Below are 27,596 nucleotides of genomic sequence, written 5' to 3' on the forward strand. Positions count from 1 at the left end.
TGTGCTCAGTAACAGAACAAGTTCGATCCCATTGGGTGAACTTGATGGAGCAAATGGCTTTTCATGAGCATCTTTTTCTCTCGAGGCCAGGCAGGAGGGCTCCCGTCCCTCTGCCCGACACCTCCAGGGTGACAGGGGATCAGCTGGAGCTCAGCGCCAGCACTGACAGATCCCACCACGATTGAGATCCCGGAGCCAGAAATGATTTGATTTGTTCTGAGGTGCGTTGGGGAAAGCCCATAAACGCTGGGAAATGAGCTGGCGCTTTGATGGGCAACAAGAGCTTTTGCTTTAGGAGGGTGTTTCTTCTAGCACTCCCACAGCTCTCCTCCAAACATGGGGATGGTTCAAGGCTCAGCACCGCGTGTGTCCAGGGAGGATCATCCCTGCCCACCCACAGGAGCAAGCAGGCAGAACCGAAGAGGAACACCCGCCTAAGGGGCGGAACTGGCAGGAGAATCCAGTCCTTTATGCTTGTAGCATGGTGTCTTAAAACCTGAATTGCGCTTCTTTCGCAGAGCCTGCTGCAGGTAACAGACGTGGGGAAGCAGTACAAATTATTTGAGATGCTGTTCCAGCTGAAGCATGGACATCTGAGTGTCCTGCTGATGCAGTTCCTGCAAATTAGACACCGGAATGAAGATTTATAAACCAGCTTATTTTCCGTTGACGGATGGAAGATGCCCTTGTATTACTAGATGGGGGGAAAAGTGCTCTAAGGGCTAATTGGTAGCTTGGAATGGTGGTTTTTACAGCAAATTCAGATTAATAACGTATCTTCTTAAAATGGAGTGGGTGATAGCAAGGGTGGTCAGAATCACTGAGTAAGCAGCGGGTAATCCCTCCTGGATTCAACAAATCCGTACTTGCTCACAACAAAATCTCCCTCCAACTCTTATTTAATACATATATTTCTGTAATCTGTTTTTCAAACACTGCTATTGCAAAGCATTCATGGCCCAAAGGCTGTGGCGCACCCCGGGGCAGCGCTTGGTCCTTGGACCTGGAGACAGAGCAGCACCTGGGCACGGGGCACGGCTCGCGCTGGTTTCAGGAGGTTGCATTTCTGTGCTTAGAAATGCAACACAGCAGTAATTAGCTGTTCTGTCCTGCTCTGTAATGAAACCGGGTAGCTATACTACTTTGTTTTTGTTTTTTTTTTTTTTTTTTTCCTCCTGGGTTTTTTAACAGGCAAATGAGGTGACTGACAGTGCTTACATGGGCTCCGAGAGCACGTACAGCGAGTGCGAAACCTTCACGGATGAAGACACCAGCACACTGGTACACCACGAGATGCACGACGAGGTAGAAACGGACAGTGCCATTGACTCCACCGTGCACTCGGAGTTCACGGATCCCATCGAGGAGCCGGAGCATGGGTGAGTGGGAACGGGCAGGAGCAAAACTCACCGTGCGGGGCAGGAAGCTCAGGCAAACTGGGAGCAGATGAGGACCGAGGGAGACTCAGCCTGAGGATTTAAAATGAAGTGGGCTGAGTCTGTCTTGCTGAAACTGGTTGGTTTGTTCTTTGTGTTTGTAACTTCATGCAAGACCAAAATAGCTCTTCTTAAGAATAATGATAATAATTAGAATGCACCATGTGTAGGCTGTTTTGGAGCTCGGCCTGGCAATCTCTTTGAGTTAATCGTTGCTTGCCTTGGGAGAACTTCTGTACCCTCATTAGCATCTTTAACCTCTAAAATAAGTTCTCAGGTGATCCAAACACCTGAAATACTTGCAGTTTTTAATCTATCACTTAAGCCAGAAACGCAACGTATAATTTTCAAGTCAGGAGGGGAGCTCACCGTATTCTTGTTTTACCTAAACACGCGTGTGCCCTTTGATGTGCAACCACCTCCTGTAATAACTAGCTTTAAAGTTGTGCCTGAAGCACAGAAGTGTGAGCTAAGATCATCTTCCCCGGGTCTGAACTGCTGCTGGCGAAACTGCTCCTGGGCCCACCTCATTTCCTAGATTTTGCAGAAAAAAAGTGGTTTTGGGGGTGGAACTGGGATGCTGGCAGATGGGAGGGGAGATAACTCCTTTAATAGTGACTCAAGAGCACTGGTCTGTGCTGAAACCTTTAGAACCATCATCACTTAAGGTCTGCTAATGCACAGAATATTTTTGGCCCAAAACACATCACCCGGGCTTGGTGCTCTGGTGGCTACTTATAGTTCCTATTGCTTTTAGAAAGCACCAGGCTTCCCTCCCACCCCCAAAATCACATCTAGGGATGTTGGATGTGGTGAGCGGTGAGTACTGCTAGGCACTCAGCACCGGGGCTTGAAAGGGTGTTGTGGATTAGAGAAGAAATGAGATTATCTGCCTTGGCTCTCCTCACCCAAGCACGTTCAGCTCACTGACAGTTAAATTGGGATATAAGCAGTTGCTGAGCTCCCCGACCACCGAGCGGAGTGTCTCTGGAGGGGCCATGGCAGCCTGCGTGTGCTCTCGTCCTCTGGGGAGAATAATGTGCCTTGGTTTCACCTGCCTGGAGGTACAAAATACTTTGGGAGTTTTTTTAAGATTAGGTTGTTCTTGAGGCTTCCCTGCTGCTCCCAGTGTGGGCTTGGGAAGGTCGGGTGTCCTTTGGGTGCCCTGGCCAAGCACAGCAGTGCCTGTTGCTAGGTGTGTTAAATTGCACAAATTCCAGGTAGCTGAAAAAGTTCGTTTGGCTTAAAGATTTGGAAAGCTTGAGATGAAAACCTCTGGAACTTTATTCCCAAGTTGTTAAGGGCTGGTTTTGGTGCCATCATACCCCAAGCAGGACAATAGTTTTACACCTGTAGTGCCCAGAACTCTTCCAGGGGACAGTCAGTAAGTACAATCCAACCAGCGCAGCTGGGGGACTGAATCAAAGCTTCAACAGTGCTTTTCAGTAGCTGTTGAAGCTCGGCATACCTTAGATGGTTTGAGCTTAAGTGGTTATTTAGGCCATCTGTAGTAAAGATTAGTTGGACTCTGGATACTGAAGCTGCTAGAGCTCCAATAGGTGTATATGCAATACTTGTACTATTTATTGCCTGAAGCATCCCTGGCTGAGGGTTTCCAGGTGCCTGATCAGATCTGCTTCTGTACAGTGCTTGTCAAACCACAGCCCCAAATTTAGAGATTTAAGGTTGGGTTTTGCGTGTGAGTTTAAAAATTCCACCCCTGCCTTCTATTCCTGGAGAGATTTCCGATGCTTTTGGCAATGGTCTGCTGGGTGCAGCATCTGACTCACTGCCAGGGAGGATGGGTTTCTGACGGATCCCGCTGCGGGAAAACGGTGCTTCTCAAGTGCACAAGGAGGATGTGCAGATGCCCACAAGCTGGACTGGACTCGTCTGTGGTTAAACAGAGATCTGCTGCTGTTTTGGCTGGAGGGTTGATAAGTTTTTATTAGCGGGATAAGGGCAAATCCTTCAGATGCTGCAGGGTTTTGTCATAAATGGATTATCTGTAATCTTTTTTTGTTTCTGATTTAATACCGCATACCCCCATTTTCTCTCTCCTAGCAAGTGGATGAAGATGGGGGCACAGCCTTGAAATACCAGTTTTTATAACAATAGAGTCTGCTTTTTTTAGCATTGAATTTCGGAGAGGAGAGCAGTGGTAGCCCTCTCAAAACACATACCTGTGGCTCATAGACATATGGGCTGCATTCACAGCCTGGTTCTTACAAATGCCCCCTGCCTTTTCCCCCAGCTTAATTTTAAAGCCTCTGCAGTCCTGGGCAGGAAAGTCCTCAGAGTGGGTGTGTGCTGCCGTGGTTACTTGACTTCATACAGCGCTGCACATGTGAAAAGATGCTTACAGAAACTTTTACTTCTATGCTGAGCTGTGTCCCCTCCGAAGCAAGGGATGTCCCAGGACCTGTGCTGGGTGTAACACACTGCAGCCTTCTGGATCTGGTGTTAAAAACACACGAAACCGCGTTCTCCCTTCCAAGATTGTCATGAGCACGTACAGTGTTATCCCAGCAGGAGCAGGCAAAGGGCTCCTTTGTCTTGCCAGGGGGGCTGTCGCTGCTGGGTTTGGCAGCTGCCTGTAAACCACTGGGATTTGTGTCGTGGAGGGGGGGGGTTTGCAGTGTTCAATGCTGGTGCTCTTGATAGGATTATACAGCAATAACGGAGCGTGAGCCCAGCACATAGGCTGACGACGTGACTCAAAACATCTTTAGGGTGTGGTTTTTGGAGCTTTTTCTCTGCCATGCTTTCAGTCGCGCACATGCTGTGCGAGGGCTTGCCACCAACCCTGGGCACTGTCTTGCAAGTCTGTCCCCAAATCCTATGTTGCAGCTGCCAGGGGAGCTTGCATGAAAAAGCACTGGTTTGTTATGAAAAAATTGCTGCCAGCTTTCCTGGTGGTGCCTGGGTTGCCTTTTCTGTGTTCGAGGCACAAGGTGAATTGTGCTGTAAGGAAGAGCTAGCCTGGTCTGCCGAAATGGGAGACGTGGCTTAGAAGAAAGCAGATGCATTGGCCACCCTCTAACATCCTCCTCTCCGTTCCCACAGATCCCATCCGCACGACCTGCCCCTGGGCTCAGACCTCAGCCACTCCATTGTTACGGTCATTAGTGGAGAAGAGCACTTTGAGGATTATGGAGAAGGGAATGAAGCAGATTTGTTCTCGGACAGCTTGTGTAACGGGGAAAGCAGCTTCAGCAGCTCCTCGTTCCTCTCTCCCAGGTAACGCTCAGTGCAGCGCTGGCAGTGCTTTAACCAGTTTCTGTTGCTTAGTGTCTTCGCCTGTGCTTTGCACGTGAGAGTTGTTCCCTCTGAGTTTGCACACTAGTCGGTCTGCGAGAGGGGGTTCCTGGCAAACTTTGGGTACAATGGGATAATCAGCCTGGAAGCGGACAAGGAGTTGCCTCCCTCTGTCTTTCCTTTCCCTGAACAGTGCCCACCCAGAGGCAGTAGTGCCTGGCAGCAGGTGGAAGAGCAGTCTGCATTTCACATGCGTCCAGAACGGCGTCACCTTCCCACTCCTATTAGAGATTTGGCTCCTTGCAGAACCTTCGGTCGAAAAAAACACAGCGTACCTTTACCCCTGGTCCTGTTGGATGACATTTTGTTTTCAGTTTCTCTCTTGTGCTTGTATTTTTGGCTCTGATATGATGCTTGGTTGGGTTTGCACAAGCTGCAGCAGCCTTCCTTCTCTAGGCAGCCTAAGGGGATACATGGAGCAAGAAGCAGGTTGTAGCATTTTCCTGCACACCTTGCAGCCAGTGCAGGGTGGACTGAGGAGCTGGTTTGGCAGTACAAAACCTGTCAATAATTACTTTCTAAGGAAAAGAAGTAAAAGCTGGAATGATCATCCACTGCTGCAGCTCGCAAAGTCTTTGTGGTGACAGATAACACCGGAGACCTGTTATTCCATCAGGCAATGCATCTCTGTGCAAGGCAGGGGCGGTCCCTTGCCAGCCACGCACTTGTGTTGAGGACAAGAATATACTTTTTTCCTTTGGAATGATACCCGCTTGTGACTTTCTGCAGCAGTGTAAACTTGTCATAACTTTTTTTTTTTTTTTTGCTGTCTGCTGGTTTCCTACCAGCTTCCCAAAGCCCTTTGTAGAGTTTGGGCAGTTCTAGTTGCACGGGGCTGACAGGGAAGAACTGCTGTCAAATCTCCACACCTGCGCGTTGCTGCAGGTCAGGGCCGACTTTCTCTTTTGGTGGTGCAGCAGCAGTTTTGAAGACGTTAACTAAACCTTCCGAAGGAGAGTGTAGCTGTAAAGCATGCCTAACACGTTACTTCAGGAAACCGGTGTGCTGGCGCTTGTGATGGGAAGCCCTGCAGTGGAAGGGACACGTCACTCACCCACGCTTGTCCTCTGAATGCACTGTGCAGAAGTGCCGAGCGTGGCTGGCCGTACTGCTGCTGCAGCACAGAAAGTGCTCTTGGATAAAAACCAGCCTTGGTGTTCGTTTTGAGTTTCTCCTTGAGGGTACGCCTCCAACCTAGTCCAGAAGGCTCCTGGCAAGAAAATACTCGGAGCTTTGCAATCAGTTAAACTTTTTTTCTTTAATATCGGTCCGGAGCTCCCAGGTTTTCTACACTCCCAGGGTTCAAGTCTTGCTCTGCCAGGGCACCATCTCCCCTCTGCTGTTCTGTCTCTTTGGATCCTATCCATGAGATCGTGTTCTGCAGCATCTTTCCTCTGCCAGGAGGGCCTCACTCGGCACGTGGCCACGCAGCTCTTGGTGGTTTACGCTGGAGACTCGCTGCTGGGGCTTGCTGGGGAGACAGGCTGCAGATAAACCCTGCTAAACCTCCAGAGTAAAGAATGCGGTTCTGTTTGAAACCAAGGATTTCCTCATGCCTTTCGGGTCTAGCCCTTACCTTGGATTATCACTGTATGCATGAAGGGTCCTTAGCTGATCAGTCTCTGAGATTGTGCTGTTTTTCTGAACAAAGCCCTGCCACCCCAGTGCATTTAAACTTAATGAAGCCTTAAAGAACTGTAGGATATCCCTGGCTCGGGCTGAACTTTTTCTTTGGTGGTGATTTGAATATGAGGAACAGTATCACTTGTAAACAGTCGCATCACCACGCACCCTTTCCGTGTTTCGAGAGTCTTTAAATGAGAATAATGTTGGCAGGTTTTCCTGCCACAGCTCCAGATCTTCACCAGAGGACTAATGCAAGAACCAAGAGCCTTCAGGGAACGCTCTGGGGTGTAGCATTTTCCCGCCTCATCCTTGCGTGTGCCTTTGAGATCCCCCCTCTTGGGTTGCCACCTCTTTTCCTTGGCACGTCCGGGCTGGTAGGAGAAGTCTCTCTGCGACGCTTGGTGGGAAACGGATGGCAACTGGAAGGAAAAAGCTCCTCACGCTCACCCGTTCCACCTGCTGCGTCGGTAAGCGCTGCGGCCCCGTGGCAGCCGAGCTGGTATGGCAGTACAAAACCTGTCGATAATTGCTTTCTAAGGAAAAAAAGTAAAAGCTGGAATGATCATCCACTGCTGCAGCTTGCAAAGTCTTTGTGGTGACAGATAACACCGGAGACCTGTTGTTCCATCAGGCAATGCATCTCTGTGCAAGGCAGGGGCGGTCCCTTGCCAGCCACGCACTTGTGTTGAGGACAAGAATATACTTTTTTCCTTTGGAATGATACCCGCTTGTGACTTTCTGCAGCAGTGTAAACTTGTCGTAACTTTTTTTTTTTTTTTTTTTTGCTGTCTGCTGGTTTCCTACCAGCTTCCCAAAGCCCTTTGTAGAGTTTGGGCAGTTCCAGTTGCACGGGGCCGACAGGGTAGAACTGCTGTCAAATCTCCACACCTGCGCGTTGCTGCAGGTCAGGGCCGACTTTCTCTTTTGGTGGTGCAGCAGCAGTTTTGAAGACGTTAACTAAACCTTCCGAAGGAGAGTGTAGCTGTAAAGCATGCCCAACGCGCAGAGCGTGGCGGCTTGCCCCGAGGGGCAGGGGGGTTGAGCTCTCGCCCCCTCGACGGGCGAGCACCCAACGCGGCCAGAGGCCAGGTATACCCGCGCGCGCCCCCCAGGAGTTGCCAGGCTGGCCCGTGGGTTCTCCCCCGCGCTTCTTTTCCCCGTTTTTGATTAACGCCTGTTAGATTTGGGGTCATGCCTTGCCCCAGGGGCGCGCCCAGCCGGGTGAGGCGTTTCTGCCTCCCGGCAGGGGCGAGGAGGGCTCGCTGAACGGGGCTCGTGCAGCCAGGAGCGGGGGGCAGAGCCCAGAAGAGGGGCCATCGCCTGCCACAGAGCTCACCTCTTACCCTGCACAAAGCCTGAGCAACTGAACTGACTGCTGGTGGGTAACGATTATCCTGGGTCCAGACCTGACCTAGGGGGTAGGGGGAATGTTTCTCAATTTTTTTTTTTTTTTTTTTTTTTTTTTTCTCTAGGAATGGGAAGAGATGAGCAATTTGGCATTTACTGTTGTCTAGTTGCTTGTTCTAAGGGCGCTCGGAAATACTGTACAGACGGCACAAACTCAGAGGCCTGACCCTGGGGGTGGCTGAGCTGCTGACACCCCACTGCCACCAAAAGTGCTGAGCCAGGGGACCCCTCCTGGGATGTCCTGCGCACTCAGCATCCCCCGGGCCAGGACTTGCCAGTGTGTATCACGGGATTGACCTTTCAGATGCCTTTTGGTTTTAAGCTTGCTTGTGTTTGCTCACACCTTTACCTGTCTTCCTTATTGAACTGCTTTGTTTTTTTCACTATTAACCTTTCTTTGATTAAAGTCCATGGCTTCTAGAAGCATGTCTCCCTGCAGAAAAGATTTGTGGCATAGATTTGGCCCCAAGGTAACACAAGCTCTTTGCTGTTCAGAATCCCTTGGCCAAACGCTGTCCTGCCCAAGCCATGTCAGGTGGGAGAAGTGCCTCCCTGGTTTGCCAAGTGTCAGTGAGCGCCTCGGCAGCTTGCTTTCCACATCAGCAGCTGAAAATTAAAAGCTGATCAGACTCACTAGCGTCCCAAAGTCCTGCAGACCCCCATGTCCCCTGGCCAAGTGACATCCCCTACAGTAAGGCAACGCTGCTGCTTAGCTTCACTTTGTAGGAGAGTGTAGTTGAACTGCAACCACCTTTTTGAGCTTAGCTTAAAAGTTTTTTGCAGTGAAAATCTCTCTGCATTACTAACGGAGAGTCTGCAGCAGCACAGATTTTTTTTTTTTAAATCTTTATTTTTAAAGCATCCCGTTGGAAAACAGTGTGACCGACCAAAGGATTTGGCTTGCGCTCGTGGCACCCAGTCCAGCAGTGTGTGAGTTCAGTCTGCATTGACCGAGGCAAACCAGGACCACTGCTAGAGCCTCCTGAGATGGGTTGCTTGGAAAATCATATCGCAAAATAAACTTTGTAGTTGTGTGAGTTTGTGGAAAGCAGGCACTTCTCCTTCCCTGGGCTCTCCAGGGGGGCTTCCACAAGAGCTGCCAGGCGCAGGGGTTTGGAAACGTGCACCAAGCTCAGCTGCTCTGGATCTGTGGGAGGAGAGTGATGGAAGTCCTGCTAATTTACAGCAACTCCAGATTGACTGTGATTTGGCTTCTAAAACCAAGGGGGGGGAGGTGACCCAATCTGCCTTAAAGTTTTTAATTGTGAATCTTATATCTCACACCAAAATCTCCTCGTCCCAAATGTACGGTCAGCTTCTAGAAGCCCTGGATGAAAATCAGCCCTGTCTGTTCTGTCCTGTTAAAAATGATCCTTGTGATTTCTCTAGCACCAATCCGCTCGCTGCGAAACTGCACAGCATTATCGCAGATGAAGCGTTTGAATTTTACTGTAGCCAGTGCCACAAACAAATCAACCGCCTTGAGGATCTTTCTGCTCGCCTGAATGATCTTGAAATGAATAGGTAATTGGGCTTGTGTGTGACCATTTCGGTGTTGGGAATGATGTTCTGGGAGGGAAGACTCTTCTTGTCTTGCACAGCTTTCCTTTGCTTGATTCCTGGTTGTGAAAGGGGATGAATTTCACCAAACAAGGTGAGCCTGTCCAGGTGGTAAAGGTTGTAATAACATTATGGAGGGTGAGCAGAACTTTCCTTTAATCTGAGCCACGGAGGCTGGCAGACAATGAGAGTCTTCCCTTCTGCTCTGGGCAGCCTCTTTGCATGTCCTGCTGAGTGGTGGGTGCTTTTTCACGCTCCAAGTAATGCAGTCCTTGTGTCAGGACTTGAAGCTGTAAGCTGATCGTGTACAGTATTTCTGTCACCAAGGAAAAGACCGCCAGCTCTCTGGCCGATAATGCCCCGCGTGGAGGCACGCCTGAGTTGCAGGTACAGCCTGGAAGGGCAGGTACAGCCTGGAAGGGCAGGTACAGCCTGCAAGGGCAGGTACAGCCTGTCTTCCTGCTGCAGCAGTAACCTGGAACCATCAGCTTGCTCTCTGGCTTGGGACCTCTCTTGCTTTGCAGCAGTAAAATCCTGTTTCACGCCGCTTTGCCAGCCTCCTGCCCGCCTCAGTGCCACCACTGGCCGGGTAGATGCCATAAACGTCGGGGCCTTTGCGTGGGACCTTCATGAGCTGTTGAATGTAATGTTTGAGGTCTGCCAGCCAGCAGCTGGACTTGCTGATTTAACAAGTGGGAAGGGATTTCTATTTGTTTGTTTATTTTTTTCAGACTTGTTTACAGTCCGCTGGGTGGAGGGATGGTGGTATTAATGATGATAATTTTTCTCGCATCTGGCGTGCTTTTCCAAGCCTGGTTTTTGGTTATGCTCTTGGTCTCTATCTGTCCTCTACAGGGACAGTGTGACATCAGAGTTCTCCTGAGCTATATAGCTATGGGAAGAGAACTGGAAAACAAGTAGCAGTTTGACCTTAATTTTTTTTTAATGAAAAAAGTACTTCTCTCCCTTTCTTTTTCTCGGGTAAATCGTTGACTGTTTTGTTGGAGGCCTTGAGGGTCAGTGATGGGTCTCAAGTTACACAGTTATTAAGGAGAATGCTGGACTTCCCTGGATACACCAGAACCCCCTGCTCCCATTTCAGGCTTTCTCCACCAAATTTACCTGCAAAACTGAGCCGACACCTCAGAGCCTCCTGTGATGGATGGGATTTCCAGAGGAGGCTTCCCTGTCCCGCGGTGGGAATTCCGTAGGTTTTGATTTAACATGTGCCCTTTGGGCTCAGGATGAGCAGGTGGGGTTCCTCCGCCTGTCTTCAGGGTTTCCCGTGCGCAGATTTGCTGGAATTTGTTCCACCCCCCTGCGCCCTGGCCTGGTGGAAGGGGCATTGCCCACCCTCTCTGCGGTGAGGATGAGAGGTGTCCCCACGCAGCACGAGGGACGTGGCTGGACCTGCTGTTTGCTCCCAGCATCACCAGCAACGGGACGTGAAGCCCTCGGTGCAGCGGACAAATCCCAGCCTGCAGGCGAAGAGAACAGCAGAAACGGGACCAAAATCTGGGCCGAGCAGCGTCACGCCGTGTCTGGGAAATAAAGCTTGAAGGCGCCTGCTCCAGGGGATGCTAGCAGCTGGAGTGAAGCCCAAGCCACCACGTAACAGCCTCACTTTTAAAGGCTGGGGGCATATATAGTGTTTTGCACTTGGAATAAGGTGGGGAGCCCGGTCCCAGCACTGGGGCACTGCTGCCCCAGCCCACGGCACGGGGAGGCAGGGAGGAAATCCGCAAGGAGCTTGGGATGAACCAGTTTTGTGAAAGTGTGTTTTGTTTTACTGCCCTTGAAGCAGAGGTTTTGTCTCATCCCCTCCCGAGAGACCCGCAGGTGCCGGCACTACTTTTTCATAAGCTGTTTGCAGAGAAAAATATTTTTTCTCCCTCTGGTGCTGAGGACATACGTGACTCGCTGCGTTTGCTGGCAAACACGAGGGCCTGACCTCCTCCCCTCGGGCGGGTGCTGAGCACCCTTGAAGCCCGGCCAGCAGTGGCTCTTGCACTCCTTGGAAATCTGGGGTTTGAGGATGCACTTTTGACACGAGAGCTGGTAACCTTGACAACAGCCCCTGGTCAGTCATTGTTTGCTTTTTTTTTTTTTTTTTTTTTTTTTTAAGAAGAAAATTGTCCTCAGCTATTTTTAATTCTTCCTTCTAAGATCTAATATAGTTGTTGCAGCTCTAGGCAGGAATGGACTCCCAGATGATTTTTTTTTTTTTTTTTTTTTTTTTTTTTTTCCCCCTTTAAACTGAGCTAACCACCAGGGAATGCAATTGCCGCTTCTCCTCTCGGGCTAGAGCCGTGTTTGCTGCCGTTGTTCGGTGACAGTTCGGTGTCAGTGATGTCTCCTGGTGGCATCTGTTTGACAACAGTGCGTGTTTGGGTGGGAGATGAGGAGTGAGACTCAAGCCCCTCTTGCTTCACTAGCATGCAGCTGCCCCAGTCATGACCAAAGGACTGAAAGGAGCATCTTAGCAACTATGGGTTTTTTTTTCTGAAAAAGGTTGTTTCTGTGGTTTGGTTTGGTTTTGTTTTTTTTTTCCTCAGTGGGGAGAACCTGCAGCCCTGTGCCGGGGGGGGCAGGCGCAGGGTAACGCAGACCTTGGCTGTTTGTACCGTGGGTCACGCCGAGCGTTAGCTAAACCCTGACCGCTGTGGTATGGTGGCAGCTGGCTCGGGCACACACGGAGCTGGGGGGGTGTGATCTCCATCAGTTATCTGTGCAGAGGGGAGCTCGTGCCCCTCCCCAGCAATTGTAACGGTGCCTGCGCTTAAAATCCACAAAGTGACGTGATCAACAGCTCCTGAAATCTCTGAGCTACAAGCAGGCAGCAATTCTGTGGCGGTCCAGAGCCAAACAGTGAGAAAAACCTTTGGGGTGCACAAACCAGCGTGCAGAAGGATGGAAGTGCCTGTTTGCAGGCAGGAGGCGTGTGCCCTGTCCCCCAGCCCCCGGGCAGGGAGCTCCCCGGGGCCGGGGGGGGGGGTCCAGGGGCGGGAGGGTTGGGGTGCTGGGGGGCTGCAGGCGACGTGGCCCGCTCTGAAGTCAGCGCCGGGCTGAAGCCCACCGAACCTCCTCCCGGCTATTATTAGCGTTTGACTTGGGGATCAGCTTTCAGGAGAGGGCTCGGCTGGGGAGAGGGTACGGTTGCTGGAGGCGGTGAGTTTTTCTCCGCGGCGTTACCCCCCGCTCGGTTCGTTCTCGCCGCGTCGTCAAGTTAGGTGAGCGGTTTCCTCGGTGGCCGGGGGTGGCCGGGCTGTGCGGGTGGCGCGTGCCGCGTGGGTGCTCCCCTGCCATAGCAAAGGATGTGCCCTGCAGTGCTCCCGGTTTCCCGTTTCCCTTGCTCTCCACTGTCAGCTTCCCTAACTCTTTCCTGTTTTTTTTCCTTCATTTCGCAGTCCAAATAAAAGACTCTCAAGCAAGAAGGTGGCAAGGTAAGCTCATACTCCAATTACTGCTTTTGGTGAGAGGGGTGTCCGTGCTGGCTGCCAGGCCCGCAGAAGGAAGGCTGTCAAAATAAGTTTGCAGTGTCGTACTTCTGGACGTGTTGCATATAGCGCTGGGGAAAAGCACATTTAATTCTGATAGAGTTGGCGATAGCTGTTTTTTTCTGAAATGATGGGGGGGTTTGCTCACTCGTGCAGCTGGAGGCTGGTGTCAACCTGATGACTTCCAAGACGAAAGTAGGGGTGCCTTCTCCCTAGCGGGGGGCATGTGGGGTGCAGAAGGAAGCTCCAAAAGGGCATGTCCCTCTGGACTGTCTCCTCCCCAGTGTCACCGTGGTGGGTCTCTAGACCGGACCAGTCAGTACACCCACTCGGAGGGATTTCTCCAGCACCCACCAAAGCCAGCCACCTTAGACAGCTCTCTTGTTTCCGTTTTACTTTGCTCAGAGTAATTCTCAGCACTTGACTTCGCAGGAGCAGCCCTCCCTGCTCAGTCTGGGGTTTTGGGGGAGTTCCTGGGGGGCGGCTGCAGGTGACCCCCACCCTGGGGCTTAACTCTGTGCTGCTTCTGTCCTGTGGGACCATCGCGTGTGATGCCAGTCGCCCTTTCCTTGTGGGCATTTTTATTCCTGACCGCACAGGAAAAGCTGCAGAGTTTGCTCTGAATCGTTGGGGTGGAGGGTTCATCCCCTCTCCATGACACCTGGTGCTCACCTTCCTTTTCCCAGCTTCATCATCACTCCTGATCCTGTGTCGTCACGCTTTTAAGAATATACTGAGGTTTACCTTACCTGTCCTGCCTGCTTCTGCCCTGCTCGGGAGGGAGATTGCCCTCTGCAGTTGTTGGTTTTCTCTTTGCATGCTTCCGAGTGGGGCCGGGATGCTGCAGAGGAATAGGCAGCTCTATTTGGGTGACGCTCGTACCCCTGTGCCCTGGCGCACGGTCTGCTCCCTGTGCTGACCCGAGCAGCTTCTGTATGCCTCTCCCTCCCAGCTGTGCTCTCACACCTTTCCCTTCTCTATTTGTCCTGCAGTCAGCAAGTCTCCCCTGGCACAATTTCCCCTCCTGGCAAGGAAGCAGGTCCTTGATATTACATTTCCTAGTTCCGGTCATCTTACTTTCTAGATCTTTGTTAAAAACACTGGCAGGAAAGAAGGTTGAAGGGAGCAGCCTGTTCCCCAGGTTTCCTGTTTTAGGACCAGTTTTTATCCCGTATCTGGCAGAGCAAATTTAGGGGGGATTTGAGATAAACTTTTGAGGATTGAGATGCCCTGTCTTATGGGGGATCGCAACCTCCTGGCCCTCTGCATTTGCAAGATGCTTTTCTGAGGCTGGGACTTGTGGGCTTAGGTAAATACTGGTTAATACAAGAGCAGTTGAGTTTTGCTTGTGATAACAAGAGCGATAACAGGGTTTTGCTGCAGAGTGGAGCCAGATCCTTAAGATCAGCCCAAAGAAAGCCCTCTGCAGATACTGTAATTACAGAACAATACCAAAACATTTGCTTTTAGGAAATTGATTTTATTTTGGTAAGGGCCCTTTCCTGATTTTTGCTATTCGGGTTCTGCTTGTGCCAAGAAATCTCAGCTGCTTAGGCCCTGTTGTGCTTGGCATGATTTAAATGACAAATGCGCCCAAGATTTCAGAATCTAAATATACTCAGGGTGAGGATGCAAAATAAGGCTGGGACTCAGCTGTGGTCTCTTCGGTAAGTGCCAGTTATGCTTCACGAGTATTGGCATGAGCATATTGTGTAACAGGGTGAATTTGAGAACCCACATTACAAACACCTAGGAAGAACTGAGGCTCAAAGAGACCTCCGTGGTTTTCTTGCTCACCTCCCGCTCAAAGCAGCGCTGGCTTCAAAGGTGGATCGGGCTGCTCGTCGTTCGTGTCGCAGTGGGAGAGCAGGGTGGTTTTCTCCAGGCAGCACCTGCCCTGGGGTTCACGGAGCTGGAACACAACCACCCCTCCCAGTGGCAGTAGTGGCTTCTTGTGCCACAAGATGACGGGAGCTGATCTGCAGCGATACCATGAGGATTAAGCACGGACGAGCCCCTCCACGGGGCGTCCTTTAGCTCACCGCAAAGCTGTGGACGCCAGTGTCACAAGGCCTTGCTAATGATTAGCTTGCTCTCAGCTGTGGGGAGGTGGGCTGGGGTGTTTCACAAAAGGTTTGGGGTTTTTTTTTTTTCCTCCCCTCCCTCCCCTTGCACCCGCTGCACCCCCCCCCCAGCTCCTTATTAACCTTATCAGTGACTAGAGTGGAGTACTCTGTCCTTTGCTGGGTAATACGCGGCTCTGGTATGTCGTAAAGAAAGTGAAAAGAGTGAGCTCTTATCTCTCCCCATTCCAAAGAGCAAATGATCGCGGTATGAAGTCCCAGCAGACCTGCCCTGTCACCGGGGCGCACCGAGGCGGCGAGCTTCGCTGCCCGCTGGAGCTGGTGGTGCCGAGAAGGGCCTGGCCCACGCCGTCCTTTGCTGTAAATCCCGCAGCCGGCGAAGGAGCAGCGCTGTTAAATCCCCTTGGGAAAAGGAGGTGGCAGCTGAGGAGCGGGGAGAAGGGGACCCATATCCTGCAAGGGTGGCTGTGCCGCCTGAAATCGCCATGTCCTGCGATGCTCGCTCTGATGTTCGTGTTGCTGTGGGTTGGGGCGGTTTGTCTCTGTTGTAGGCAGTTGCATCAGACGAGCGCGCTGTCCGTGGGGGCGATGGAGGAGTCCTACCGGGATACGCTGGAGTGTACAGAGGAGGACATCACGGACAAGGTAAGGGCGGTGCTGCCTACGCTGTCCTGGAGCCCGCGGTGGCTTGCAGCGCTCCGAGACCCCCCAGGGCAGGAGTTAGGCTGAAGCTTCCCTCGCCACGCAGCTGGCCCTGGCTACCTGGGCGCCCCTGGGACGGGCAAAGCCCTCGGCACCGAGGGGATGGCCGTGAGAGCGCTCCCGGTCGCCTTGCAGAGCTGCTCCGGCGAGTCGGGAGGTGGCACTGGTGCCTCCTCCTGGGTGCTGCCCCGCTTGCAGCTGGGGTGGCTTCCCCCCCCCCCCCCCAGCTCGCCCTTCGCGGGCCGTTTTCGCTTCTGCTTCTTGCAATAAGATGTTCTCAAATTCTGCTTTTGAGATGAGCAAAGCCGCCCAGTCCAAAACAAGGACTTCCTTCCCTTGGCACGCTCTTGCTGCCGGTGCCGTCAGGATATAAAGCTAATTTTGTGCTCGTCCTGTTGGGTTTTACTGGGGTTTTACGAGAAAAGGATTGTAGGACAAGATGGGAGCTGGGCAGGAGCACAAGAACGCTTTTATTTGAGTGCCCTTAGCTAAATATAGCTGAGGGAAAGAAGGAAAGTTAAAGATAGGCGAGTTGTGGCTTGTGTAAATGTCTGCAGTCCTGAAACTCCTTGAAAATAGCTTTTTAATTCTGGAATCATGAATAGAGCGCTGCATGGAGCAGCATGTGAAAGAGAAATACATATATGTGTGGCTGCGCTCAGATATAATCATAATGCATAGAAGACCTTTAAAAAAAAAATCAAAAATCAACATTTTTCCAAGTCTGAAAGTTGAATAAAACACTCGTGTTCTTTAAGGCATCTGGCTTGGGAAACCATGTATGTACTTCTGGAAAAGGCCTTGTGCCTCTGCATGTTTCTTTTTTTCATACAATTGCATGTCACTTGCCCTTCTCCCCAGAGCGATGGTTCAGGTTTTGCAGACGTGCTCCTAACTGCCTCTCGTTCATGATTGTTCTTTTATGGATGTAAATGGGAATTTTGGGACCAGGAACTCTGTCCTTCTTCAGTTCCCCACCCACCCACACTCATGCTTGGGTGGGAAGTAGAGGGGCACTCCTGGCCCCCTTTGCTGTTCAAAGTTGTGCGCTATGTAGGGAAAGTGAATGAAAATGCAGATTCAGCTGAAATAATAGTCCCCATATTAAGTACAGGGAGAAAATGCTCATCTCTGATCCTTTCCTACCAGCTAGCATTGTTTCCTCCTATGTGACTGTGAACCCGGGGTCTTTTTGTCCTGTTTCGGGCAGCGGGTGGTTATCCCCAGCCTCAGGGCTTAACCTGGAGGCAGGGGAGCTCTGGTGATAGAGCTGGGGTCTTCCCCTCTAGCCCTCCATGCAGGGTGTCTTCACGAAGGAAAGGAGGGAGTGAAGCGTTTGGCCCCGATTTGGTATATGGGAGAGATCAAAGCCAGGGTGTAAAAGGATTATTTTTTTTTTTTAAAAGGATGCTTTAAAGGCAGTCGTGGCCACCCGGTTCCTGTGGCACCCATCCGTTTTTAAGCAGCTTGCCCAGGAGCCAGCCCCAGCTCCTGCGGTCGTGGGGGTTGCTCCGGCGCTCGGCGCCCCTTTGCCAGCGGGTTTGGGCACAGGTGGCTGATCCCCCCCCCCACACCCACTCCTCTCCCATCACACAGGTGGTCTTCCTGGAGAAGCGGGTGACAGAGCTGGAGAAGGACACGGCTGCTAACGGCGAGCAGCACAGCCGCCTCAAGCAGGAAAACCTGCAGCTCGTGCACAGGTACGGTGCCGTGGCCAAAACGCAGCTTCCCGCCGCCTGCGGGGCCTTTCCTTTTCCCCACCCGTGTACTGCAGCACCCCGTGCCTTCCCCGCGTGCAGGCAGGAGCTGCAGGGGAGGAGGGAGGCGGACAGAAAATAGCAGGAAAGCTTCACAGCTCTGCCCTTGGCAATCCGATCCCGCGCTGGCAGAGGGCAGCCGCGGTTAAATCCAGCCGGGGCTCGGGCTGCCTTCTCCACTCCAGGCCCGTGTGCGGGGCTGCGCCATCCTACACCCGCTTTTCTGGGTCTCTGACAAGTTCTCAGGAGCCCGGCAAACAGCTTGCAGCTCAGCCGGGACAAATGGCAAACATTTCCTTTGCAACGTTCTGCTCAGATGCATGTAACTGTAACAGTGCTTTTTTAGATCTTTGGGGGTTTGGTGTCTTTTTTTTTACGCTCTTCCCTGCCCCACGTGTCCCCCCTGAAAGGTCTCTGCAGCTCCAGGGGTTGGCTCAGAGGACTGCAGTGGGGCCATGCTTCTTGGAAAACTTCCCACTCAGGGCGGATATATACTTCATACTGTCTCTGTATGGACTCTTTCTGGCCCTTATTTCACCCTGGGTCTGGGTGGAAGGTACAGCAGGGTCCCTGCTGCCCATCTCGACCCTTCCCGCAGCTAACCTTGATCCTGTTGCTTTTGGATCCTGGCGGGGGTGTAGTCCTTCGGATCCCATTTGATGTGATGCTGTCTTTACTAATCTGGCAGGCTTCCCTCTTCCAACAGTGTATTTACCCTTGGCAGATAAACCCAGCAGGAGTTTATCTATAGGGCTGTAAGACTGTTAAGTAACAATCGTGTCGGGGAACAGAGCGATTCAAACAAAGGTTTCTCTAAGCCCTGATAAACTTTGCAGCGAGGGAAATGTTTTCACTTCAGCGGCTTGGCCCAGAAGCGTCAGTTGGCTTTTAATCAAGTAAAGCCCCAAGTGTACTCCTGGCTGGTTGAGGAAGAGGTCGATGGGGCAAAAGCCTTCCCCCACCTGCCCGTGCAAAGCGACTGCATAAATTCCAGCCCACCAGCCCCCTGGCAGCCCTCAGCCCGCTGCTGGGGGCTGCCTCTGCCCGCTCGGGCGGGCGGGTGGGCGTGCTGCAAATGCTTCTGCTCCTCTCTGAGCAAACACGGCCGCTGCCTGCACTGCCGCAGTCTCAGGACCGCGTGGGAATTGCTGTTACCCAGGCACACACACAAGGTTGACCTGCGGATCCCGTGTTTTCGGTTGAGGACTGTGAAAGTGTGAAAAGGTGGAGAACTGGGGCCGTTGTCGCCTTTTCTCTGGGTAATGAGGCTACGTCAGAGCAAAGCAAATGGGCCCAAAATGCTAGAAACGGCTGAAGGAGGATTTCGCTACCATGGCCTCTACAGGTGAAACCACAATCCTGGGATTTATGGTTGGATTCGCTGATCTTAAAGGTCTTTTCCAACCTCAATGATTCTATGAGATTCCGCTTAAGTAGCTTGTTCTGTGACCCGCAGGCTCTTGGATATAAAATGATTACTGTGCTTTCAGCCTTACCTCACCCCCTTGTTGGCCTTCCCCTTAAAAAAGGTTTTGATGCAGCTTGGAGGCTTAAAAAACCAAACAGAGACAACACCAGCATGTACCACCTGGCTTATTTTGTTGGACTGTTATGTTGGTCAGCAGTAGCATCCTTGGGGGTTTCATGGACCGTGTTGCTTTCCCACTGCTGGGATGAAGTGAACCCCTCACACACCTGCTGCTTGAGATGAAGATAGGTGTACCTTCCCTCAAAGGTCACCCTGTTTTACAGCCTGCTTCTCCCAGCTCTGCTGTGCGGTGGGAGAAGGGCCGGGGAGAGAGTCTGATCCCTCCCTTGGGATGGCAGCATGCCGGGGCTGAGCCATCAGGAACGGTTAATCCTCCCTCTCTCCTCTCTGCAGAGCAAATGCTCTCGAGGAACAGCTGAAGGAGCAGGAGCTGAGAGCTGACCAAACACTCCTGGAGGAGATCAAGAAGCAGAGGGAGCTGCTGAGCAAAATGGAGAGGGAGAAGAGCATCGAGATTGAGAACCTGCAGGCCAGGTGGGGCTGGGGCAGGGCTGGGTGGTTGCAGGGCTTGCTGGAAAACGTGTACGGGCTGCTGCTTTGGAACTGCAGCGTTTGGGGAGACAAAGTGCAGCAGGCAGTGAGTTTAGCTTGGTTAAAAGTGTAACTAAAGTCATTATAAGCCCTGAGTTTTGGCTGGTTTTCCTACCATCGTTCCAAAATCAAGCCCCTCTGTGAACCTAGTCCCGGAATCTTTATTTGAGTTTCCCTGATGCGGTTTGGATTTAGCTCACGTTCTCTGTCCGTGCGCCTGCCCCACGGTGTGTGAATGAAGAGGTGGATGAATGGGAGGTGTGTGAATGAGGTCCGTGAATGACCCATGGAAGTACGTTTGATGCTCAGATGTTTTCCACCTTCCTGGAAACAGCAAATATCTGGGAAGGAAGAGTTGTCCGACAGGCAGTGTGCCGGACAGCGTGCTTCATGCTGCCTGTTGGCTTTCGAAGGGGAAAGGGGTGTGAGAGAAGTTTCATTTATTTGACAGGATTTTTGCTACTTTTCCAGAACGTGTTTTGCTATTGTTCAACCCTTGCAGTAAATGAAAGATGAAGGCAGTGAGGTGTTTTACCAGGCTTTCATAGTAGGACAGCTACCACGACAAATGGATGGTACTCTGCCTGGAGAAGGCCAAGCTGAAGCCCTCTCTGAACCTCCGCCCAGGCGATGTGTCTGCTTTTTGGTGCCTAGTGCTGAGGCTTGCTCCATGGGCTGATGATATAAAATAGCCTAGTGCTGAGGCTTGCTCCGTGGCCCAAAAAATAGCATTGGACCTGGTTGAGAAGGTCGTGGACAGCAGGCTTGCCAGAAGTCATGTGGGTGCCCCACTTTTTCCCCTGGGAGTAGAAGTAGTGGGAGCCTCAGGGTTTGCTTTGAAAAGATAAATCCCTGCTGGCTTGCCTTCAGCGGGTCCTAGTTTAATATTCCTAGTGATGTTTCAACCAAGTCTCCTACACTTGGGATGCTTGGGTGAGTTTCTTACACATCTCTTTACCGTTGCAGGCTGCAGCAACTGGATGATGAGAACGGCGAGCTGAGATCCTGCGTCCCGTGTTTAAAAGCTAACATTGAAAGACTCGAGGAGGTGAGGGACCGTCTGTGCCCGAGCCAGAGCTGTGTTTCTGGGTTCTGGGCCGAAATTCTCATTTACACGAGGGGCCTATGGGAGATCCGTTTAATGGAACAAGGAAATCAGCTGCTGCCTTCCAGTCCCTGCAGACCTCGCCTCGGACCAGAGCTATCCCCTACCGCTGTCCGTGCAGGTTCCCGGTGTTTGCCTGGGAATCAGGGATTAACAAACCCGTAATAAATCCCTCCGTGAGCGTGCAGCCTGGGCGAAGGCAGAGCGTGCAGCGGTGGCAGCCCTGTCCTGGCTGGTTAGGAGGGGACTCGTGCCCTCTTGTGGAAGCTTGTCCCCATCCCTGCGGCCGCAGCCTGCAGCGGGACAGTCGGCTGCAGGGGAGGAAGAGGAGTAGGCATGCTTCATCTCCTGCCCGGGGCAGATAACGCCCTCGCTGGGATTTGTGAATTGAGGCTTCAAAGCGCCGTGTTATCTCCCAGATCCTCTCGCCCTGCTCAGGATTTGAGGCTGACAGGGCCCAGGGAGGCTTCCCGAGGCGCCGCGGCCTCCATGGGACGGACAGAATCCTCATTTTTTCGGAGAGGATGTGGGTGACAGATGTAAAATCTGGCACAAAGGCTGCGTTTTGTTTCTGTTCACGTTTGTGGCAGATACTAAATTAAAATGTAAGTGAAATCAGACCTCTCTGCCCAGCTGAAGGCCTTCAAGCATTTCATCCACTCAGAGTCTTGGAGCCTGCGGGAGAGCGCGGCAGCTCCATCTCTACCTGACGTGGCCACGATGAAGTGGTCTTTGTCTGCCAAGACCTTGTAAGCACAGTGCATTGAGGCCGAGGGTAGGGAAACCGCTGTGGGTCGGAGGATAAATTCCCTGCCTAGGTGTGTTTCAGCCACGCAAAGCTGGTTTTCATCCTTAATCTCTCTGTAGAGCAGTGTTGCTTTTCTCCGCAGTTAATGGGATTAATGAGGAGTGAAAGGTGCAGCTGCTGCCCCTCTCTGCCGAGGAGAGAGGCCCTGCTGATGAGCTGCTCTCCTGTCCGTTGTCCGAAATCAGGATTTTGTTGTCAGCGTAAGCGTTCCCTGCTGGCGTGGTGCTTTTGGTGCTCTGCTCCACGGAGCGGGGCACCCAGACTCAGCAGCTGGAGCTGCTCCTCACCACTTCGTGGCACGGGCCACCCGGCACCAGCGTTGGCTGGGGTCTTGTGGCATTTTTGGCTTTTTGAAAGCCAAAACCTTCCTTGCAGGGAGAGCCAGGCTGGAAGCTGTGAGCCTGAGGAGGGGGTGCATTGGTCATAGGCAGAAGGGTCCTGCGCAGGGCTGTTGTCATCACCGTGACAAGCTTTACCTGACCTCTCAAAAATTCAGTCAGGGCTTTGAGTTACAAGAAGGGGACGGAGCGGGAGAGCTGGGCTGTATGTTTTACATCCTGGCTTGAACTGATCAAGTTCCTTCTTGGGTCAGTCCTCAATTAAATTCTTTCATATCTGAAAGTGAGAGTGAGCATTCCTAGAATGGCTTAAGATCTTGGGTTCCTGGCTTTTTCTGAAATTCAGACCTAAGGAGCCTTTTCATTTAATGTCTCTCCCTGGCCTGTAGCCTCTGTGCTGGCCCCAGTCCCACCCAAGCCACGTCCCACGCCAGCGTCGCGCTGCCCAGAAAGCCACACAAGTGCAGATATTTGCCTGTGTGCATTTATTCTTAAGTCATCTCCTACTGCCTTTCTCTTAGCAGTGCTATTTTGGTGCGTGGTTCTTCTCGCTGCTGCCAAAGCGCTCGGGCTCTGAAGCCCTCAGACAGCAAATGAAATCCCAGCAGGCAGAGCCCCTGAATGCGTCAGCGAGAAGAGCCTTCCCTGCAGTGCTCAGCGTGCGCCGTGTCCTTGAGCGAGTGGGAAGAGCCCTGGCAGCACTGAATGGAGACGAGCCCTGTGACTGTTGTCTTCCGTGTCATTTCAGGAGAAGCAGAAGCTGCTGGATGAGATCGAAGACCTCACTGTGCAGCTCACAGAGGAGCAGGAGAAAAAGAGGAAGATGGGGGACAAGCTGAGTCAGGAGAGGCACCAGTTTCAGAAGGAGAAAGAGTCGACGCAGGAGGTAAGTAGTCGAGGCTGCCTGCCACAGCCCCATCCTGCTAGTCCCCCAAATTAGGGCTATGTGGGGAAGCTGGCCTTTGCAGCCTCTCAAAAAAATAAGTATAACTGGAGCATTGGGTCCTGCCTGGGCAGAGAAAGGTGGTAGAGCAGCTTAGCTGTATAACATCTATCTCTTTTGCCTGCGTTAAAATTCACCCAAGCGTGTCTGCATCTGTAAACCCAGTGGGGCTGTGCCACCTTGGCCTGTTCTGTGGGGACCGTTTCTCTTCTGCATCGAGGGAGCAGTGGCAGAAGCCCAATGACAATAGCACATGGAGCCAGCAGGCGGGAGGAGAGGGGCGCGAGGCTGCTGGGGTGAGAGCTGCCAGCTCCTGTGCGCCTGGGAGCAGGAACACAGCCCCGCCCCGGCCCCCTCCAGGCATCTGTGGTTGGTAATTCCAGCTGGAGGCTCAAGCAGGGCTTGCCGTGGTGGTAGGAAAAGAGCTTTGGGCCTCAGAGTGGAAGTTACTGTCGTCGTGGTGATGCTGAGAGCACTCGGGCGAGACGGGGATTCGCAGCGCTGTGGCAGTGTGTGGCAGTGCCTGTGTTGCTGGGTGGGGGGGTCTGGCTGCTGCTGCACACCCAAAACCAGCATCTTCGGTGCTCCAGCAAAGTCCTTCCAGGGCTCTTCATGTAGCTCCCCCTCTCCTATTTGCTAGAGGCCCTGGGGGAGGAGGGGGAAGCCACGTGCACCCCCGAAAGGGTCTGCTAATCCCGCCGCAGCAATCAACGGAGTTGCTCCCAGCTCGGGGACAGCCCGTCTGTCACGCCAGCCATGACCAGTGCGAGCTGCTGGGCTTGCAGGGGACGAGGCTCTCAGTCCTCCTCTTCCCTTGTGCTGCAGCTCATTGAGGACCTCAGGAAGCAGCTCGAGCACTTGCAACTCTTCAAACTGGAAGCCGAGCAGCGAAGAGGCAGGAGCAGCAGCATGGGGCTCCAGGAGTACAACAGCAGGACGCGGGAGACCGAGCTGGAGCAAGAGATCAAGCAGCTCAAACAGGTACGTAGGGCTGGGCAGGGAGGGAAGCATCTCGCCTGCTCGGTCTGCAAAAGGGGATTGCTGACTCCTGGCACCCGAGTGGTCAGTGGGGTCTGGGGGCTCCCCCTGAGGAGCTGCCTGTGGATCTGGCAGCCCACTGCTTTCTTGCTCCTCTGTCCCAAGACAGGAGAGGTTGGCTGCTCCTTCTGAAGGACAGCACGTACACTCTAGAGCCCCTCTCTCTGCTGCGTCCCCTGGGTCTCCCCAGCACAGCCCATTTCTAGAGGTTTCCCAGGCTCTGCCGAGACCGAGTCAGGAGGTGTTGCGCTGTTCCCGGCGCTCTGTGAGCTGCTGTGGGGGACAAAAGCCCCGGCCTTCCCCGACCAGATCTGCTCTGAGGGCACCACATGCTTCAGCAGCATCTGGTTTGTCTGTTGTGAACAGGATAACAGGAACCTGAAGGAGCAGAACGATGAACTGAACGGACAGATCATTAACTTGAGCATCCAGGGAGCCAAGAACCTCTTCTCAGCCTCCTTCTCTGAGTCCCTAGCAGCAGAGATCAGCTCGGTCTCCAGAGATGAGGTACGTGCCATGGGGTACTGCTTACTTCAAACTGCATCTTCCCGGGGTGGCTGGTGCATCTCCTTTCCTCTCAGCCACCCAAGAGCCTGAGAGGAGCTGACGTGGCCCAGTCTGTGGTACAACTCCCTCCCAAAACTCACGTGAAAGCTGTCATGAGCAAAGAAATACCCACACCACTATTTGAAGAGCTTGCAGGGCTTACCCTGCCTGCCAGCCCTCCTTCCTGGGAATAGGGGAAGCTGGTCCCTTCCACTTTGCTGATACTGGCAGCTCTGCTTTGCCTGCCCTGTGACAGCCTTCCTCTTCCCGGGACAGACCAGCCCACGCAGGGGGTGTCTCTCTGTAGCTGTCTTAAAAACCCCGGGGAGCTGGGATATCTACCCCAGAGATCTTGGCTTCTCTGGCACATGTTCTCCACGGCTGTACCCCGGACACTGGCGTGCGAGCCCACGTAAGCACCAGAATTCAATCTTTCAGACCCCCAAGAAGTGGGGAAACCCACGTGGTGGATGTTTTGGGGGGCCAGAGGGAGATGCGACGCTCCCAGCTTTCTCAAGGATCCCAGCTGGCTGAGAACTTGAGGAATGACGGGAGCGACCAGAACCAGCAGCTGAGGGCATTTTCCCCGGCCACTTATACATAGCCAGGGTGAAGAAACGGGGAGGGGGGGGGGTGGGAAACCTCTGTGGGTGCACAGAGCCCCGAGAAGCCCTGCTTCTGTCCCCGGGCAGCGGCAGGCGGCCACCGCTCACTCCCTTTCTCCCTCCCCTGCAGCTCATGGAAGCGATTCAAAAGCAAGAGGAGATCAACTTTCGCCTGCAGGATTACATCGACAGGATCATCGTGGCCATCATGGAGACGAACCCCTCCATCCTGGAGGTTAAGTAAGGGCGGCCGAGAGGTGTGGATCTGGTGCTCTGAGAGGATAAAGAGGGACTCAAAACGTCTTTGCTCTTGATGAAGGCACAAGGAAGCATCGCGTGGGTGAATTAGCCAGCGGACCAGGGAAAAAGAAAACCAGCAGCAAGGCTTTGTTGTCTGACTCCGTTATTTTGAAACCCTTCTGGGCTTCGAGGGGCGAAAGGGAACCCGGAGAAGAAACACAGGCAACGGGACAGCTGGAGGAAGCTCCCCGTGAAGCTGGGAACTGTCCCCACAGCGGCGTCAGACCCTCGGGCGCGCGGGGTGCGAACAGGAGCTTGCCACTGCGAGGGCTGGGAGGAGAGGGTTCCTCTGAACCGCGGGATAACGGGATGGAGAAGGAAGCAGCGGCGCTGATGTTCTCCCTCGCTGCCCTGTCCAGCCCAAGTATCTGCTTTGCCAAAGTGTCCCTGACACACTCACTCACTGGGGCAGATCTGGGAAAGAGGGAAACGTGTCCTGGACTTGTAGAGGTTGTTTTTTTTTTTTTGGTTTTTTTTTTGTTGTTTTGGGTTTGGTTTTTTTTTTTTTTAATTAACTTAATGCAAATGTCCTCATTCAGCTGGCGCAGTTAATTCTTGCCCTGCCGCTTCTGCTGGGGAAGGGGTTGCGTGCAGAGAGCAAGCTGGCTCCGCTCTCGCTCGCCGGTGACAGAAAGAGGCAGGGGAGCGGCCGTTTTCAGGAACAGGGCCTCAAGCTCACTTTGTCACCTGCCTCCTTATTTATTTTTGCTGTCCGTGGCTCACTACCCTCCACAGGCCTCGACGTTCACGGCTCCCCTGCCCTCCTCCCCGCTCTTCCGCGGGCTCTGCGGGCGTCTGAGCCGGGCTGGCTCTGGGAGGAGAGGTCCCCTCGGTCCCCGGCTGCAGGCACACGGGTGCTGTCTGTCCAGCCTGCAGGGACCCGGGGAGGCGGGGGGGAAAAGGCTGTGACTCTTCAACTTGCACTGGAGGCTGGTCCTGGCCCCCTCTCCCCGTCCCAGCTTGGCTCTCCTGGCCCGGCGCGGGGACACGCAGCGGCCGGGGAGCGGCAGCGGCCGGGGCTGAGCTCTTTCCACCTCTCCCTCCTGAAGTCCCTGCCTTGGGGACAGTGGCCTGTGCCATTCCCACCCGGAGCAGGGCTCTGCTGGTGATAGCTGCAGTCCTGGGGGGACAGCCTGCTCCGGCCGCCTTTCCCTGTGCTGGGGCAGGGGAGGGAGCAGCCGCTCTCTTTTTTTCTCAGCCCCCGGCATCCTCCGGGGCTGAAACCTCTCTGCCGCTGGGGGAGAGGAGACCAGAGAATACAACAGCAGCTCCCCCGGGAAACAAAAGCCATGTTTACATCAGACAGCGTTTGGCTTGCTGGCACAAGCTGGCCTGGCGTGACCACGGGGAGCGGCCGCTTTACCCGACCCTGCTCCCCTCTGGCTCCCGGGAGCAGCCAGCCAGCGGACTCCCAAGGATCCGGCTTCGTGTCGTACGTCAGGCCCCGCAGAGCGGTTCTTCCCTGCTTGGCAGGTTTTAGAAAGGCCACAGTGGCCTGAAAGCAGAAGCCGCGGCGATCCCTTGCCGGGGTGGGGGGGGGGTCCCCCCCGCTTTTCCCCCAGCCGCTTCCACGCACACGGCGCGTCTCTCTTCCCCACGCTGGCGCGGTGGCGGAGCCCCCAGCTCGCCCTGTGGCGCTGGAGGGGGCCGCTGGCCGGGGCAGGGGGCCGCTGCCGCAGCCTTAGTCCCTGCTGGGGGGGCCGGGGGGCTCATGGGTCCCCGGGGCCATCGGCTGAGTCCCCGGAGCCGCTGCTGCTCTAACCTTCCCCCCCCCCCAAAACACATCTCCGGGTGCTCGACCCCCCCGTGGCCTTGTGCAAGGCGGGGCGGGGGGAACCCCAAAACCTGGGGTGAGGGGGACACCCGGTGCTCCTGCACCCCCTCCCCGCCATCCACTCCCCTCCCTGCCCCGAGTCCGCGGGAAGAAGCCACGTAATGTACATTTCCAGAGAAGCTTTGGGTGTAAATCAGTGTATACTTGGAGAGGGAAAATTTTTCTATCTTGTAGAGTAGGTATTTTTATAGAATGAAGGTTGATCATTTTTTTAATACTTTAAAGAAGAGAGAAATGTATCTGTGTATACACAAAAGCATATATATATATATATATGTATAAATATATAAATATCGGAGATCTGCCTTTCTCGACTTGGGATCATGGATCCCCAGTTCTCAAACAATCGTCTTTTTTCCTGACGCTCACAAAGAGGTACTGTAACTGTAAATAAGCACCGGGAAAAAGTTTTAAGCAAACAAAGCACTGACTTGCACATTCACCATGCTTTAAAGTCCCTATGGAAGAAAAAAAACAAAAAAAAAACCCTGTACTTCCCGAAAATGTTCCTCTTTCCCCACCGCTATGTGAAGGAAGTCCCAGAAAGAGGCAAAACCAGTATTGTCTTAAATGATGTATCAATTCTTGTCAGATTAAAAGCTGTTACTCTTC

At 53.1% G+C, this 27,596-nt stretch overlaps 1 protein-coding gene across 5 annotated transcripts in view; it reads left to right on the forward strand.

Annotated features, from left to right (window-relative positions):
- RAB11FIP3 (RAB11 family interacting protein 3) overlaps positions 1 to 27,596 on the forward strand; it is a 79,579-nt gene extending 51,983 nt beyond the window's left edge. For 3 of the 5 annotated variants that reach the window (XM_042798567.1, XM_042798568.1, XM_032995384.2), the window contains 12 exons: positions 1,192 to 1,379; positions 4,503 to 4,676; positions 9,177 to 9,311; positions 12,755 to 12,790; positions 15,480 to 15,573; positions 17,227 to 17,330; positions 19,270 to 19,410; positions 20,434 to 20,515; positions 22,467 to 22,604; positions 23,487 to 23,642; positions 24,066 to 24,206; positions 24,981 to 27,596. In XM_042798567.1, coding sequence (XP_042654501.1) covers positions 1,192 to 1,379; positions 4,503 to 4,676; positions 9,177 to 9,311; positions 12,755 to 12,790; positions 15,480 to 15,573; positions 17,227 to 17,330; positions 19,270 to 19,410; positions 20,434 to 20,515; positions 22,467 to 22,604; positions 23,487 to 23,642; positions 24,066 to 24,206; positions 24,981 to 25,094 — 1,503 coding nt within the window. In that variant the 3' untranslated portion in view covers positions 25,095 to 27,596. The remainder of the gene's footprint in view (positions 1 to 1,191; positions 1,380 to 4,502; positions 4,677 to 9,176; positions 9,312 to 12,754; positions 12,791 to 15,479; positions 15,574 to 17,226; positions 17,331 to 19,269; positions 19,411 to 20,433; positions 20,516 to 22,466; positions 22,605 to 23,486; positions 23,643 to 24,065; positions 24,207 to 24,980) is intronic. The other 2 variants (XM_042798569.1, XM_042798570.1) reach the window with 1 other exon arrangement.

The sequence above is a fragment of the Tyto alba genome, unplaced genomic scaffold (genome assembly GCF_018691265.1).
Source record: "Tyto alba isolate M040663 unplaced genomic scaffold, T.alba_DEE_v4.0 Super-Scaffold_28, whole genome shotgun sequence".
Lineage (NCBI taxonomy): Eukaryota > Metazoa > Chordata > Aves > Strigiformes > Tytonidae > Tyto > Tyto alba.